Raw genomic sequence first — 15551 nt, 5'->3', positions numbered from 1 at the left:
GACCTGGCATTTGGCTGCTAAAATATTCGCTGCTAGTATTACTGGAGAGAAATGGTGTACCTGCACGTAAGGCACCTAAAAGGAATGAAGGCAACACGATTATAGTAATCAGTCCTTAGGGAATGTAGTAGTTCGTTATTAATAACTAGAGGCATGGTACACAAATTTGTGCATGGGTGGGGTCCCTCGGCCTGGCGATTGAGGCCTATGCAGGGGTAGCAGCTGGCTGGGCAGAGAAGCCTCTGGAGTTTGAGTGTCTGGGGGGACAGACCCGGGGAGTTTGGGTAGCCAGGGGGAAGGGGCCATGTGAGTTTGGCTGGCCAGCGGCAGGGTGGGGGTTGCATGAGGTGGGCCCTCCAGCAGAGGGGAGGTGAGAGGAGGAAGGGACTGCAGTAGGTTGATTATATAGGTTAACCATAATCTGCTCTGACTTACTGTAAATTAGAGGTTTCTAAAGAGGTCATATCTTAAATAAAAACTTATTGGATAAACTCCAATAAATACCTATATTCATGAAAATTTTGGAAAAAAATCAAAAGGAACAAAATATGGTGATGGGACTAAGTAAACTGACAATCATTATTCTTATAACTTTTAAATATTGTTTATTTTAAAATTGTCTTGTTTCCCAACTATAAGGAAAATTAACAACAGACATTCTACATTACTATCAATGTCCCATTAACTAGGTTATAGGGACTACTAAAGCAAAAATATTCATTTAAAAATGCCTTCCCAGAACACAAAGACTTTCAAAGACTACAACAAATAGAAAAATTTTATCACTTGAAAAATACATAAAATCTGTTTCCCACTGTGTTGGATGCGACCTTATGTCATCAGGTGCCTAACCATGAATGGATATCTGGGTCTGTCTCTGACACCCCCATCCACCTGCTTCCCTAACTCAAGCGGCCTGTCCATTCAGATGGGGAGACAGGGAGGGGCTGAGAGAGCAGGTTGCCCTTCCCCTCCCCCCTCCTCACTGAGGGTTTAAGGATCCAGGCAAATCGGAGGCAGGAAGTTTCTGGTTTCAAACCCAATCTGCCCGCCTTTGGAATTCTCTGTCACTTCACTGTGAGAATGTGTTACCGGCCTGTGAAGATCCTGGGAAAGACACCTCCTGGGACATCTGCAGCTGAAGGGCAGGCCAGCCAGTAGCTCTAAGCACAGCCTCTGGGATCTGGAAACTTCTGTGTGAATTCCAGATTCCTCCTCCCCTCTTTATGCTTTGCCACAGCTGCCATTTACTCGCTAGCACCCTAATAAAAGAGCAGCCCCTCTACCTGGGGAGCCTTGTGCCATCAAAGGGCACCTGGCCCTTTCCTCCCTTTAAAGAAGTAAAATAAACGCCCTCTCTCTGCTCCTGTCTCTTCTCTCCCAGGTGAATCCTTTCGCAGCCGCGTCACCAGCCAAACCCCCAACAATGACGTGGGAACTCCACCAGGAAGGGCTGTCCCTGTGGGAGGAGGTGAGGGAACCAGGGCTGCCCCCTTGGTCCTGCCCCGCCCTCCCTCCCTCTGTCCCTGCACAGGCCTGGCCCCGCCCCTATCCCGGAGTCGCTCAGCTCAGGCTCTGGCCCCGCCCATCCCGCAGGGAGGAGCATGCGCAGTTCCGTGCAGAGCCGGAAGCGTCTGTGGAGAGGAAGGTGGCGGTTCCCCCTGAGGAGGTGTTTGTGCTTTAAAGCTGCTGCTCTCCGTCCTCCTCCCAGCAGGGAAGGCTGAGGGGCGCTGCAGGCGCTGAAGTCCTTGTTGAGGTCCCCGCCCCGGAGCCCCTCACAGCGGTGAGTCCGCGTCCCGGGCGGCTGCGCAGTGGAGGCGCCGCGTTCCTTTGGGCGGAAACTGAGGCCCCGGCCCGCGGTCTGTCCGCCTTTGGCTGTGGGCCACCGCCTGCCGCGCGGTTTTCCTGCAGAAAACCATTCCCGGGGCCGCCGGTCCTCCCCGCGGGGCTGAAAGTCTGGGTCAGTGGGTTCCCGCCCTTTGCGCCCCTCCCCCCGCCCGGCGCTTTCCGCCCAAAGAGCCCGGATGGCTCCCCGGCCATTGGGGTCTGCACCCCGCCTTCCTAGGCCCACCCCCATTAATAAGGGGTCTGAATGCGAGGGGAGCACAGTTTCCATGGGGTGGGGCTCAGGGGGAAGAACGCGGTGTCCCCAGAAGAGGTGACCTGCCCGCAGGGTGGGGCTTTGTGGGAGCGGTGACTGCGGGGGGCGGGGAACCGGGCTGGGGGGGTCAGGAGAGGGAGTGAGAGAGACAGACACGTGGAGGGAGAAAGGGCAGTGAGGGGCCCACAGAGAGGGGCCCATAGGGGGTGTGGGAGGGAGTGGACGGTGACGGTAGGAGTGAGGGGGTAACTCGGGAAAGGAGCCTGAGGAGGAAGGAGGTGGGGAAATAGGGAGGAGGGGGAGCCCAGAGAGAGGAAGGGGGGCTGAGAGGGAGAGGGTCCTGGTGAGCAGAAGTGGGGGCCACACAGGAGGAGGCAGGTCAGACAGAGACAGAGGAGAAGAGTTGGGGGAGCGAGTGCAGGGACAGAAAGGGGGGCTCAGGGATGAGGGGGCAGAGGGGGAAGCAGCACGGAGTCAGCCAGCTGTGGGGAGCAGGACAGACTGTAACAGGCAGCAGAGGGGCCACGGGCGTGGGGAGGGAAAGACGCAGACGTGTGTGGAGATGGGAGCAATCAGAGACCAGGAGAAAGAGCACCTGAAGGGAAATGGGTTTCAGGAGGTTCATGGTCCAGGTGTAGGGACAGACAGAGAAAAAGGGGGAGAAAGCGGGGGGGGGGGGGGGACTCAGGAAAGGACTGCAGTGGAGAGAAAGGGAACAGGGAGACAGAGACAGATCCATAGACAGAAATACACAGTAGTGGGAGGAGGGGAACCCTGATCTGGGTGAGGGGTGAGTTGATGGGATGTGGATGATTTAGTTGTGATTTATTGGCTTGTGGCTTTGTATGTGTGTGTGTGTGTGTGTGTGTATTAAATACATTTCTATTGATTACCAAGAGGTAAGGACAGGGGGAGAGAGATAGAAACATCAATGACTAGAGGCAATCATTGATCAGCTGCCTCCTGCACCCCCTACACTAGGGGTCAAACCTGCAACCTGGCCATATGCCCTGACTAGTAATCTAACCATGACCTCCTGGTTCATAGGTCCCAGCTGAACCAGTGAGTCATGCCGCCTAAGCTTGGCTTTATATAGTTAATTTAACAGCTGAATTATCTTAGTTATACAGACTTGAATGAGAGTGAAAAATCTTTAGTTTTTAAGGCTTGAGAATCCTATCTAATAATAGACTAATGTACAAATTGACCATCACTCCAACACACAAGATGGCTGCCCCCATGTGGACACAAGATGGCCAGCAGGGGAGAACAGTTGTGGGTGATCAGGCCAGCAGGGGAGGGCTGTTGGGAGGGACCAGGCGTGCAAGGGAGGGCAGTTTTGGGCGATCAAGCCTGCAGGAAAGGGCAGTTGGGAGTGACCAGGCTGGCAGAGGAGAGAAGATGGGGCCAACCGGGCCTGCAGGGAAGGCAGTTTGGGGGGACCCAGGCCTGCTGGGGAGAGCAGTTGGGGGAGACCAGGCCTGCAGGGGGAGGGCAGTTAGGGGTGACCAGGCCTGCAGGGGAGGGCAGTTAGGGGCAAACAGGCTGGAAGGGGGACAGGTAGGCATCAATCAGGCTGGCAAGGGAGTGGTTAGGGCAGGGGTCCTCAAATTTTTAAACAGGGGGCCAGTTCACTGTCCCTCAGACCGCTGGAGGGCCAGACTATAGTTTTAAAAAAAACTATGAACAAATTCCTATGCGCACTGAGGGCCCGGGACGAGTCAGCTGCTAAGCAGGACAGGCAGTGGCACCCGGCAGGCCGGATAAATGTCCTCGGCGGGCCGCATGTGGCCCACGGGTCATAGTTTGAGGACCCCTGGTTACGGGGTGATCAGGCTGACAGGCAGAAGTGGTTAGGGGCAATCAGGAAGGCAGGCAGGCAAGCAGTTGGGAGCCAGCAATCCTGGATTGTGAGAGGGATGTCCCACTGTCCGTTTAGGCCTGACCCTACCGGAATTGGGCCAAAACAGGCAGTCGGACATCCCTCGAGGGGTCCCAGATGGGAGAGGGTGCAGGCTGGGCTGAGGGACACCCCCCGCCCGTGCACAAATTTCGTGCACCGGGCCTCTAGTTTTATAATGATTTTCTTCCATTTGCAACCCTTATTCACTCAGAGGGGAGAGACTTGTCTGTTGCTCATGGGTCTCTTGTCGTTTCCTGGGATGGCAACAAGGAAGTGTCCTGTGTCTGTCACCATCTCATATTTTTCAAGGAATATTAGAAGCCTTAGGTTTTTGCTGTGATGTTTTGTGTATGTATGTGTGTGTATGGGTGCGCTTCTTCAATGGATTTACTTTTTTCTATGTCTGACACTTAATTTGTTATTTAAGAACATAATGAGGTAAATACCCTGGGACTTCTTATATCCCCTCAGGAGCATTAAGAAATGCCCTCAGGCCCTAACTGGTTTGGCTCAGTGGACAGAGCGTTGGCCTATGGACTGAAGGGTCCCAGGTTCGATTCCAGTCAAGGGCATGTACCTTGGTTGCAGGCACATCCCCAGTAGGGGGTGTGCAGGAGGCAAATGATCAATGTTTCTCTCTCATCGATGTTTCTAACTCTCTCTCCTTCTTTCTTTCTCTCTGTAAAAAAATCAATAAAATATATTTTTTTAAAAAAGAAAAAGAAATGCCCTCATGTGTGCTTTCTCCATGGAGGTGGACAGCTGCTCTGGGTGGGGCATCATTGGTTACTAAGGGGCTCCAGGTGATTGGAAGGTGAGGACAGGGGTTAGCAGGAGGGGTACAGAGTGTCTTTGTGAGAGTGGGGAGCAGGCTTTGTTCAGGGGAGGTAAGGGGGGGCTCTGTTTGGTTTGGGGGGTCAGGACAGCAGCTCACGTTCTCATTTCTGTAAGAGTTTGTGGATGTCTTTGGGAGGAGAGACACATGAAGACACACACACAAAAACTCACAGTGTGGTCTCCATGTAGGAGCTCATTGCTGCTGACTCTCTCCTGTGACCAAGGACAGGAGGGGTGGCCTTTTCCCCATTTCCAGGTCCTTCTGACTGTGAGTGTCCTGTGAGCTGATTAACTGGCTGTGTGGACGCCTTTGAAGGCACATTCTGTGACTCCTCAACATACTGTCACCTGAGAAAGCAACCCAGACCCTATCAGGACCAGGACCACATGGCTGCTTCTCAGGTAAAAGATGTGTCCTGGGTCACAGGCTGTGTTTCCTTTTCCTCTGACATCTGTGGATTTAGAACCTGCCACTTCTGATGTTGGTCCTATTCATGTTCTTTTCCTTATTTAATGACTGTTTTTCTTTTTTTTTCTTTTTTTTATATATATTTTATTGATTTTTTACAGAGAGGAAGGGAGAGGGATAGAGAGTTAGAAACATCGATGAGAGAGAAACATCGATCAGCTGCCTCCTGCACACCCCCCACACCGGGGATATGCCCGCAACCAAGGTACATGCCCTTGACCGGAATCGAACCCGGGACCCTTCAGTCCGCAGGCCGACGCTCTATCCACTGAGCCAAACCGGTTTCGGCTAATGACTGTTTTTCTTATGACAGTCAAGGTCAGCAGTTTATATAAGTTTGTCCTTTGGCCCAGAGCTTTCTCTGCATTCATGTTATGCAGGCTCCACCAGGTCAAGAAGATTTCCCACCTTTAATTGATGACTTTCAACTACTAAAAACATCCCTCTCTGACAGATCAACCTAGGAAGGCAGCCATGTCTGACATCCCTACTGTGATGGGGCCAGAGGCTCAGGTATCGGTGAAGAAGGGAAATGTAGCTTTTACAGTCAAGTGGTTGCAGCATCAGCTCTAGAATAGGGGTAAGAAAATGCACATCTTACTGCTCAGAATAGCTCAGCAAGTTCTGAAAAGAAGAGTAAATAGAAGGGACTTGCTCACTAGATTAGTAAGAAAGACTTGCTGTTTAAATGTACCTTTAGCCCTAACCGGTTTGGCTGAGTGGATAGAGCTTTGGCCTGCGGACTCAAAGGTTCCAGGTTCGATTCCGGTCAAGGGCATGTACCTTGGTTGCGGGCACATCCCCAGTAGGAGGTGTGCAGGAGGCAGCTGATTGGTGTTTCTCTCTCATCGATGTTTCTAACTCTCTCTCCCTCTCCCTTCTTCTCTGTAAAAAATCAATAAAATACATTTAAAAAAAACAAACTTAAAAACAAATAAATAAATAAATGTACCTTTAGCTTAAAGAACGTGAGAGGTACACGTGGATTGACACTTGCAAAAAGTAATGTTTATTTCTGACCATTTTCACATAATGACTTGCTTATTTATGTATTTTTGCTCTGACATGTCCTTTCCTGTGCCTCAGTACTTGGTATCCATTGTTCCAGTTTACCTGATACTCCCTTGGCTGAGATGCTCCCCTAATTGTAGCATTTATTGAGAGATGTGCACAGACCATCCAGAAGCCCCCCTCTTCCTCTTAGCTTCTATTTGCTTTGAAAAATAAAAGCCCTACTTTTATTTCCTACAGATCACAAAGTTTTGATAAGAGAGCTTCAACCATTCCGTCTTTGTTGCTGTAAATTTTTATTCTACATTCATTCATGGTCATACTTGACATAATCACTTTTTATATTTTCTACAATGTTTACAAGAATCATATTATTAATGTATCTCCAATTCAGGTAAATTTCTATGATTGTAGCTCTCCACTAATGACACTCAAAAATTTCCAAATAAATTAGCAACTAAGAAACAATAGGTCCAACATATTTTCTATCATTATGTGAGTTCATCTCCTTATTGTGTTTATAATACACAAAGGGTATCATTCACATGGAGGTTCATGAAATTTATGGAATCACAAAATAACCTTGATTTCATTGACATGACAATTCTTTTTTTCTATCCATTATATCTTGTAGGTAAGTTCTCATCAGTGTGTCTGTCTCCACATAAAATGTTAACATTCTTTGAGCTATATTTTCTTACTTGCTTAATCTGTCTTTATTCTTCTCAGTTTCAGAAACTGCTGTGAATAGTCATGAGATTTCTTTATGGGTATTGACCTGTGTTTGTTTTTTTAATTGTAGATTGAGTTTGGAATAAAATTGAAGGTTTACTAGTAACTTAAATTATATGTTTCACAAAATATTCTTTTATCAAAGGCAGAATAATCTTGTTCTAAGAATACTCACAATAAAATTTCAAACAGGATTGTGTTTCCTATGTGTCCTGTTCCGTGAGAACTATAAATTCCATTGAAAAATACTTTCACTTAAAAGTTATGTATGAATTTTTTCCTGTGTTTTCTTTGCTGTGTATTCAGAAGTATGACAAATGGACCAGAAACATTGGCATCACAAGTGAAAAGTGAGCTTGTTACACATGTGGAAACACAGGCCCCATCTCAGAACCTGGATCAGAACCTGTATTTTTAGGAAAGTGCATTTGTGGTTGACTGTGTTCACTTCAGGCAGTAATTATGCTTCCATGACATCTCCAGCTGAGAAATACACACCCCGGACCCTGAACGATGCAAACACAGCCCTCGGAAACCCATATGCCCGTGTCGATGCCCTAATTTTAAAGTTTATTTTTCTGAAAAGTAAAGTCTGTACTGTGGATTTTGGGACATGTGTCATCCTCATTTGTTAGGGTTAGAAAGCACATCAGAGAATGTTACTGGGCAAAGTGATCTTATTGGGTGATTCAGGATGTTCCCCTTGGTCAAAACCTCTTCTCCTAACACGGTTTTCTTTCTTGTTTTGTTTTGTGTTGTTTTTCCTTCATGTTTTTATTTCTTATCTCCTAACACTGTTTACATGTTGGGTGACACTATGAACTCTTCTGGTGACCTCTTGGTAAACTTGTCTTTTCATTCAGGGACCATTGACCTTCAGGGATGTGGCCATAGATTTCTCTCAGGAGGAGTGGGAATGCCTGGACCCAGCTCAGCAGAACTTGTACCTGGATGTGATGTTGGAGAACTACAGCAACCTGGCCTCCGTGGGTGAGGATGACTTCCTTCCCGAGTTCCTACTCCACCCACAGGGTTTTGTTTCCTTTATTATTTTAACATCTTTAGGGGCTTCTGCTTTCTAGGGTAGACTTTTTGATTCCTGCTCTTCGGGAACAAATAGGGGTATTTAGGTTTAAAAAAGAAAAGAAAGGCTTTGTTATGTATTTGAATCAAGAACTCAGTGTTTGAAAATTTTACTTGTTGTCTATAGAGTAGTTAAGGTTCTGTCAGAAAACAGTATTTTGGAAAATAATTTTCTAGAACATTCAAATATTCTGCCATGTTTTCTTTTTTTTTTTTTTAATATATATTTTATTGATATTTTACAGAGAGGAAAGGAGAGAGAGTTAGAAACATCAATGAGAGAGAAACATCAATCAGCTGCCTCATGTGCCCACAATCAAGGTACATGCCCTTGACCGGAATCGAACTTGAGTCCGCAAGCCCACGCTCTATCCACTGAGCCAAACCAGTTACGGCAATTTTTGACAGTTTTAATACAATGTACCTTGGAGAGGGCTTCTTTGGATTGAGTTGAGTAGGTGCTGTATTTCCTCCTCCTTTTTTTTTTTTTGTTTAAATATATTTTATTGATTTTTTTACAGAGAAGAAGGGAGAGGGATAGAGAGTTAGAAACATGGATTAGAGAGAAACATCGATCAGCTGCCTCCTGCACAACCCCTACTGGGGATGTGCACACAACCAAGGTACATGCCCTTGACTGGAATCGAACCTGGGACCCTTCAGTCCGCAGCCCGACACTCTATCCACTGAGCCAAACCAGTCAGGGCTCTATTTCCTTCTTGAATTTGAGGATCTACTTCTTTACATAGGTTTTCGAAGTTGTCATTCTCTGTTTGTTTGAATAGGCTTTTAGATCCCTTCTTCCTCTCTTCTTCCTCTTAATGAGGCTTTTCTGATGGAGTCAGATAGTTCTCGTAGAGCCCTTTCTTACTTTTCATGCTCAGGTCTCTTCTTTCTTTGCTCCATCTGTTCAGCTGTTCCATAGTCTCAGTAATTCACCCCTAATCTCCTAAATTGCGTACTTTGTTTCCAAGGGTTCTGATTGGTTCTTTTTGAAAGTTTCAATCTATTTGGTAAAGTACTCGTTTTGTTCATTAATTTGTTTCCTGAGGGCATTGAATTGCTGGTATTTTATCGCATCTTATGGAATATTAGAGGCCCGTTGCACAAAGAGATTCGTGCACTAGGCCTTCCTTCCCTTGGCTTCCAGCACCGGTTTTCCTCCGGCACCCGGACCCAGGCCTTCACTCTGGCCAGAGTCTGCTGCCTTTGCTGCAGGCTCTGGCCAGAGTCTGCCTTCTTCGTCTTCGCTGCAGACTCCGGAGTCTGCAGTCTTCATGTTCGCTATGGCCAGAGTGCCGCTCTTGTAGATCCCTTCGTCCCCTGCCCTCCCTCTCATCGCAGGCATCCCAACCCACCTGGCCACTCTGGAGCAGCTGGGTGGCCTCCATCTTTGTCCTTCTGATTTGCATATTCCCTCCTGATTGGCTGTGGCGGAGTGATGCTCACTTTGCATGTTTCTGTTTTATTAGTGTAGATTTTCAGAACTGTAATCTTGAATTCTACGTCACTTGTATCACATATTTCCATGTGCTGCAGCTTGCTCTTTGGAGATTTTTTATTTTCTCTCTGAGCTTTCTCATCATCGTGGTTTCTAATGCAATTTGTTAGTCTCCACTGTCTAGGCATATATTGTTGACCTTTCTGTAGCAGCTTTCTCTGAAGAGGACTTTCTACTATTTTACAGAAGGTGGCGCTGAATAACAAGATTATTAACTCTGTGAACTCCCAGAGCTGACTTCAGTCCTGCTGCTTGGGTGGGTGTTTATTTTGCCCTTATTGTAATGGTGACCCCAGACCTCTGTGGGTCCCCCCACATGCCTCACCTGGTTATCCATCACAGAAGTCAACAGCGATTCTATGGCACTAGGTCTCTCTGTGCAGATACTGTGCTCTTCGACCAAGGGCAACTGGAAGTGAGTTTTGGGAATCTAAGGGAAGGTAGGGCTCTGTGGCTACATTTCTTTGTCTGAAACACCATTGCCCGACAGCAGATAGTCATGGCAGAACCCCTAGGCTGTGTTCTTGCCCTATGCTGTGTTCTGGCTCAGCTGCTGTTCTCACTGCTCACCCTGCTGGAGAATTCACTGAGACTCTCTGTTCTGCCCCATGGAAATACCTGATACCACCAACTTCCTCCCCTCTCTGGATGGAGCTGTTGGCCAGCTCCTGCTGCAGGGGTGTGTCCATGGCCATCTGGCCTCCCCTCCCTTCTTCCCGTTCAATTCCTGGTTGCCCACCTCTAGATGTTTCAATGCGCTGGTCTCTCAGTCAGGCTTCTATATTGAGCAGGGAATTCCTTGTTGAGTTATAGTTGACTAGAGGCCCAGTGCATGAAATTTGTGCACAGGTAGGGTCCCTAGGTCTGGCCAGCAATCAGGGCTGATTGGGGCCTTCCAGCTGCTTACTGTAGCCTTCCTTTGTTGCACGCCGCCCTCTGGTGGTCAGTGCATGTCATAGCGAGCAATCGAACTCCCAGTTGAACTCCCGAGGGGTCACTTTACATATTAGCCTTTTACATATATAGATTAACTTGTTCAAGTTGCAGGAGGACAGGCCTGGGTGATCTCTGTAACCTCCATTCTTCTGACATTGTGCCCCATTTCTTCAACTCTTAATTTCTTATCTGTTGTCATGCCTTTTCACTATTCTGTATTTATGTCACTCCACTTGGTGTGCAAAGTGGTTGATTTGTTAGTGTCCCATGTGGGCTTCCCTCTATCAAAATCTTCAATGTACTATGCAAGTTTTTTCATTCTTCAGCTTGGTCATATCTTTCATTGATAATTCTGTTATATTTTTATATTGCTGCATTTTTTTTTTAGCTTCCCTTTTATGTTTGGCTTATTTCATAGATATCTTTTTAAGTTTGGACCAGGTTTTTTTAGTTTTCCTAAATATATTTTTTTAATATTTTTTTTATTGATTTTTTTACAGAGAAGAAGGGAGAGGGAGAGAGAGTTAGAAACATTGATGAGAGAGAAACATCCATCAGCTGCCTCCTGCACGCCCCCAACTGGGGATTTGCCCGCCACCAAGGTACATGCCCTTGACCGGGAGTCGAACCCGGGACCCTTCTGTCCACAGGCCGATGCTCTATCCACTGAGCCAAACCGGTTAGGGCAGTTTTCCTCAATATATTAATATCTCTTGTTGGGGTTCAGGAATTTAAACAATCAGGCCTTATGAACTTGATTTTTGTAAGAGAAAATAAATGACAATCATCTGTGGTAGAAATTCTAATTTCTGTCAGAATTGTTTGGGGCCAGAGTGTATGTAAGTTCTAAGTTTAAATAATTTTCTATTTCTTTCCCAGACCCAAAATATCTTTTTTTCTTGGTAACTGTCTTCAGTATTGCAGTCTGTGTAGTGTTTGAACAATCACCCACCTTTTCTTTTTTATTTCTTAAATAATTTTTAGTTGATTTCAGAGAGGAAGGGAGAGAGAGAAAGAAACATCAACGATGACAGAGAATTATTATTTGTTTTTAATACTTTATTGTTGAAATTATTACATATGTCCCCCAGAGAGAGAATTATTGATCGGCTGCCTCCTGCACACCCCACACTGGAGATGGAGCCCACAACCTGGGCATGCGACCTAACCGGGAATCGAATTGTGATTCCCTGGTTCATAAGTTGATGCACAACCACTGAGCCGTGTGGCCCAGGCACCCACTTTTTCTTTGTAGCAGCCATTACAATGCATTCACCATGTACTTGTAATGCCCTTATTTTAGCAATCTGTATCATGCAGAAGAGAAACACTTTCAAGATGCTGCAAAACCATAAGATCATTGAACACACACAGTACCCTCTTGTCTATCTCCTCAAAGAAGAAACTGGGAAGTGGGAGTTTTCTTATAATACTGCGACTGTTTGCTAGGGTGTTTTGAAGTATTGGTGGCAAATGTAAGCAACTTTTTAACCCTCTTTTATCTGACTTTTCCTCATTGTACCTTTCTTGGTCTTTCTTTAAGCATTTAACTTAATTATGGAGTACTCAAAAATGTCATTTGGTCAGTAATTGTTGGTATATTCAGTGTACATTCCCCTGGGTGTCATAAATGTGAAAATTTATTTCATATCTTTCAGCTATCTTATCCGAAGACAACCAGGTCATTCTGCAAAAGCCAAAAATAAGATATTTACTTTCTAAAATAATACTGGTAAGATATGGAAGATATGGCTTTGATAATGTACATTTAGTGAAAGCCTTGGAATTTCAGAAAGAGTGTAAGATGAGAAAAAAGTATTTTAACATGCACAGAAGTAACCTGGATGATGTTATTCGTAATAAAATCATTGTCACTTAATGAGGTCAAAGGTATTACACAATTGGTAATACTCCCAATTTAAATTAGTTATATTTATAAATTAATGTGTTTCTAAATGTGAATACCAAATATAATGTTTTTAATATTATACATTCTTAGAATGAGAATACTGAAAATCTATGAATTTACATAATCTATGCTGTAAATATAAGAATTATTACACTGTAGTGTGTGATTAAATTTTTAATCATTTCTAGAATATAGTGATTTATAATGCACATATAAAATTTAAATGCAATTATTTTGTTGATTTCTATATTAAGGTATCATTATACTTCTCTTGAGAAATAATATTTTTGATACAAATGTCTATAATTTTTATAAACTTAGGAATCTTTTGTTAAATATGTCTTTATCAATTTAAGAGAGAGGAAGGTAGAAGAAGAGAAAGAGAGAGAAATATCAATAATGAGAGAGAATCATTGACTGGCGGGTTGCCTATTGGACACCCCCAACTAGGGATCAAGGCCACAGCTCAGGCATGTGCCCTAACTGGGAATCAAACTGTGACCTCCTGGTTCACGGTTTGTTGCTCAACCCCTGAGTCACACCAGCCTGGAAGGAGTGGTGTTGTTTTTTTTATACATATCATTGTTTATTAGTTATCACAGAATAGTTACTTTAAAAAAAGAGTACAAGTTTAATGAAATTATAGCTGTAACTAAAGGCCTTTTTATCTTCAATGATTACCAGAATACATGCAATGAAGACAGAAGTTATCAATGCAAGGAATATTGGAAAAATTTTAACCAAGGGTCAAATTCTAATATACATCAGAAAATTCAGCTTCCAGAGAACCATTATAAAGGTGGAAAAGTCTTTAACCAAATGTCAAATCAAAATATACTTCAGTTTATTCATACTGTGGCAAAAACAAACAAACGAAAATGTGACAAACCTTTGAAACAATCTTCAAATCATACTAAACGAGGTAATATTCATACGAGAGAGAAAGCGTACAAGTTTAATCCAGATGCAAGACTCTTCAGACAAATACTCAATGTAAATAAACTTAAGAAAATTTGTACTGGAAAAAAACATTATAAATGTAAAGAATGTGGTAAAACATTTAATTTTCTTTCAAAGATTCGTGAACATGAGAGAATTCATACCGGACGGAAGCCTTATAAATGTAGAAAATGTGGCAAATCCTTCAGCCGGTCCTCAGCCTTTATTCATCATAAGAGAGTTCATACTGAAGAAAAGCCTTATAAATGTAGAGAATGTGGCAAAGCCTTTGGCAGCTCCTCATCCTTTACTTATCATCAGAGAGTTCATACTGGAGAGAAGCCTTATAAATGTGGAGAATGTGGCAAAGCCTTTGGCAGCTCCTCACACCTTACTAGGCATCAGAGAGTTCATACTGGAGAGAAGCCTTATAAATGTAGAGAATGTGGCAAATCCTTTGGCATGTCCTCAAACCTTACTAGGCATCAGAGAGTTCATACTGGAGAGAAGCCTTATAAATGTGGAGAATGTGGCAAAGCCTTCATCCACTCATCCCTCAATCAACATAAGAGCATTCAAACTGGAGAGAAACCTGATACAGATAGAGAATGTGGCAAAGCCTTCATCCATTCCTCATCCCTCAATCAACATAACAGAGTTCATACTATAGAGAAACCTTATAAATGTAGAGAATGTGGCAAAGCCTTTATCCAGTCCTCACATCTTATTTATCATCATCGAGTTCATACTGGAGAGAAGCCTTATAAGTGTAGAGAATGTGGCAAAGCGTTCATCTACTCCTCATCCCTCAATAAACATAAGAGAGTTCATAATAGAGAAAAGCCTTATAAATGTAGAGAATGTGGCAAAGCCTTTGGGAACACCTCATCCTTTGCTTACCATCAGAGAGTTCATACTGGAGAGAAGCCTTATAAATGTGAAGAATGTGGCAAAGCCTTTTGCAGCTCCTCACACCTTACTAGGCATCAGAGAGTTCATACTGGAGAGAAGCCATATAAATGTGAAGAATGTGGCAAAGCCTTTGGCATGTCCTCAAACCTTACTAGGCATCAGAGAGTTCATACTGGAGAAAAGCCTTATACATGTGGAGAATGTGGCAAAGCCTTTGTCCACTCCTCATCCCTCAGTCAACATCAGAGAGTTCATACTGGAGAGAAGCCTTATAAATGTAGAGAATGTGGCAAAGCGTTCATCCACTCCTCATCCCTCAATCAACATCAGAGAGTTCATACTGGAGAAAAACCTTATAAATGCAGAGAATGTGGCAAAGCCTTTAGCCAGTCCTCACACCTTATTTATCATCATAGAGTTCATACTAGAGAGAAGCCTTATAAATGTATGGAATGTGGCAAAGCCTGTAGCACCTCCAAAGACCTTACTAACCATCAGAGAGTTCATACTGGAGAGAAGCCTTATAAATGTTGTGAATGAGTCAAAGCCTTCAGTGACTCCTAAAACCTTAATCGACATGAGAAACATCATACTGGAGAGAAACCTTTCAAATGTAGAGCATGTGTCACTAATGGGTTTGGCTCAGTGGATAGAGCGTCAGCCTGCAAACTCAAGGGTCCCAGGTTCAATTCCGGGTCAAGGGCATGTACCTTGGTTGCGGGCACATCCCCAGTAGGGGGTCTGCAGGAGGCAGCTGATTTATGTTTCTCTCTAATTGATTTTTCTAACTCTCTTTCTTCCACTATGTAAAAAAACCAATAAAATGTATTTAAAAAACAAATATAGAGCATGTGTAAGATCCTGTACCTATAGCTCAAAATTTACTGGCTATCAGAGACTTTTATAGTGGAGAAATGCCTTACACTGTAGAAAATGTGAGAAAGCACTGGCTGGCTTGTCTCAGTGGTTTAGCTTGGATAGATGAACCAGGAGGCCAGGGTGCAATTTCTGGTCAGGGTACAAACCCTGGTTGCAGACTCCATTCCAGGTGTGGGTGTTGCAGGAGCCAGCTGATCAATGATTTCCTCTCATCATTAATGTTTCTATAGCCCAATCTCTTTTTCTCTCTGTGCTATAATAATGGCATCTAAAACTCTTCCTCACCTCAGCCCTTCAGGCCCCTGTAGCTTCTTTTTAGTAGGTTGGAATTTTACTAAT

General features: G+C 44.4%; 1 protein-coding gene across 4 annotated transcripts; it reads left to right on the top strand.

Moving 5' to 3' along the window:
* Nucleotides 1-1616: 1616 nt before the first annotated feature.
* On the top strand, nucleotides 1617-15172 carry LOC308235439 (uncharacterized protein). 4 transcript variants are annotated; one of them, XM_080644249.1, is made up of 5 exons: nucleotides 1617-1783; nucleotides 5098-5243; nucleotides 7917-8043; nucleotides 12232-12305; nucleotides 13167-15172. In XM_080644249.1, exons 2-5 carry the CDS (start codon nucleotides 5229-5231, stop codon nucleotides 14871-14873), a joined length of 1923 nt encoding a protein of 640 aa, XP_080500375.1. In that variant the 5' UTR covers nucleotides 1617-1783; nucleotides 5098-5228; the 3' UTR covers nucleotides 14874-15172. The 4 variants fall into 4 exon arrangements, with proteins under 4 accessions (XP_080500375.1, XP_080500377.1, XP_080500378.1 ...); XM_080644251.1 differs by lacking the exon at nucleotides 12232-12305 and having other exon boundaries at nucleotides 1619-1783; nucleotides 13167-15159; XM_080644250.1 differs by lacking the exon at nucleotides 5098-5243 and having other exon boundaries at nucleotides 1649-1783; nucleotides 13167-15159.
* The last annotated feature ends 379 nt before the right edge of the window (nucleotides 15173-15551 follow it).

This window comes from Plecotus auritus, assembly GCF_963455305.1.
Source record: "Plecotus auritus genome assembly, chromosome: 10".
NCBI classification, from domain to species: domain Eukaryota; kingdom Metazoa; phylum Chordata; class Mammalia; order Chiroptera; family Vespertilionidae; genus Plecotus; species Plecotus auritus.
Note: the sequence above shows the minus strand (reverse complement) of the source record. Positions and strands in the feature narration are given on the sequence as shown.

Excerpts from the sequence above, each read along its gene's own strand:
- LOC308235439 (XM_080644249.1), top strand. Across the intron at positions 8,044-12,231 it reads CAGCAACCTGGCCTCCGTGG|CTATCTTATCCGAAGACAAC; the intron begins GTGAGGATGACT and ends CATATCTTTCAG. Across the intron at positions 12,306-13,166 it reads TACTTTCTAAAATAATACTG|AATACATGCAATGAAGACAG; the intron begins GTAAGATATGGA and ends AATGATTACCAG.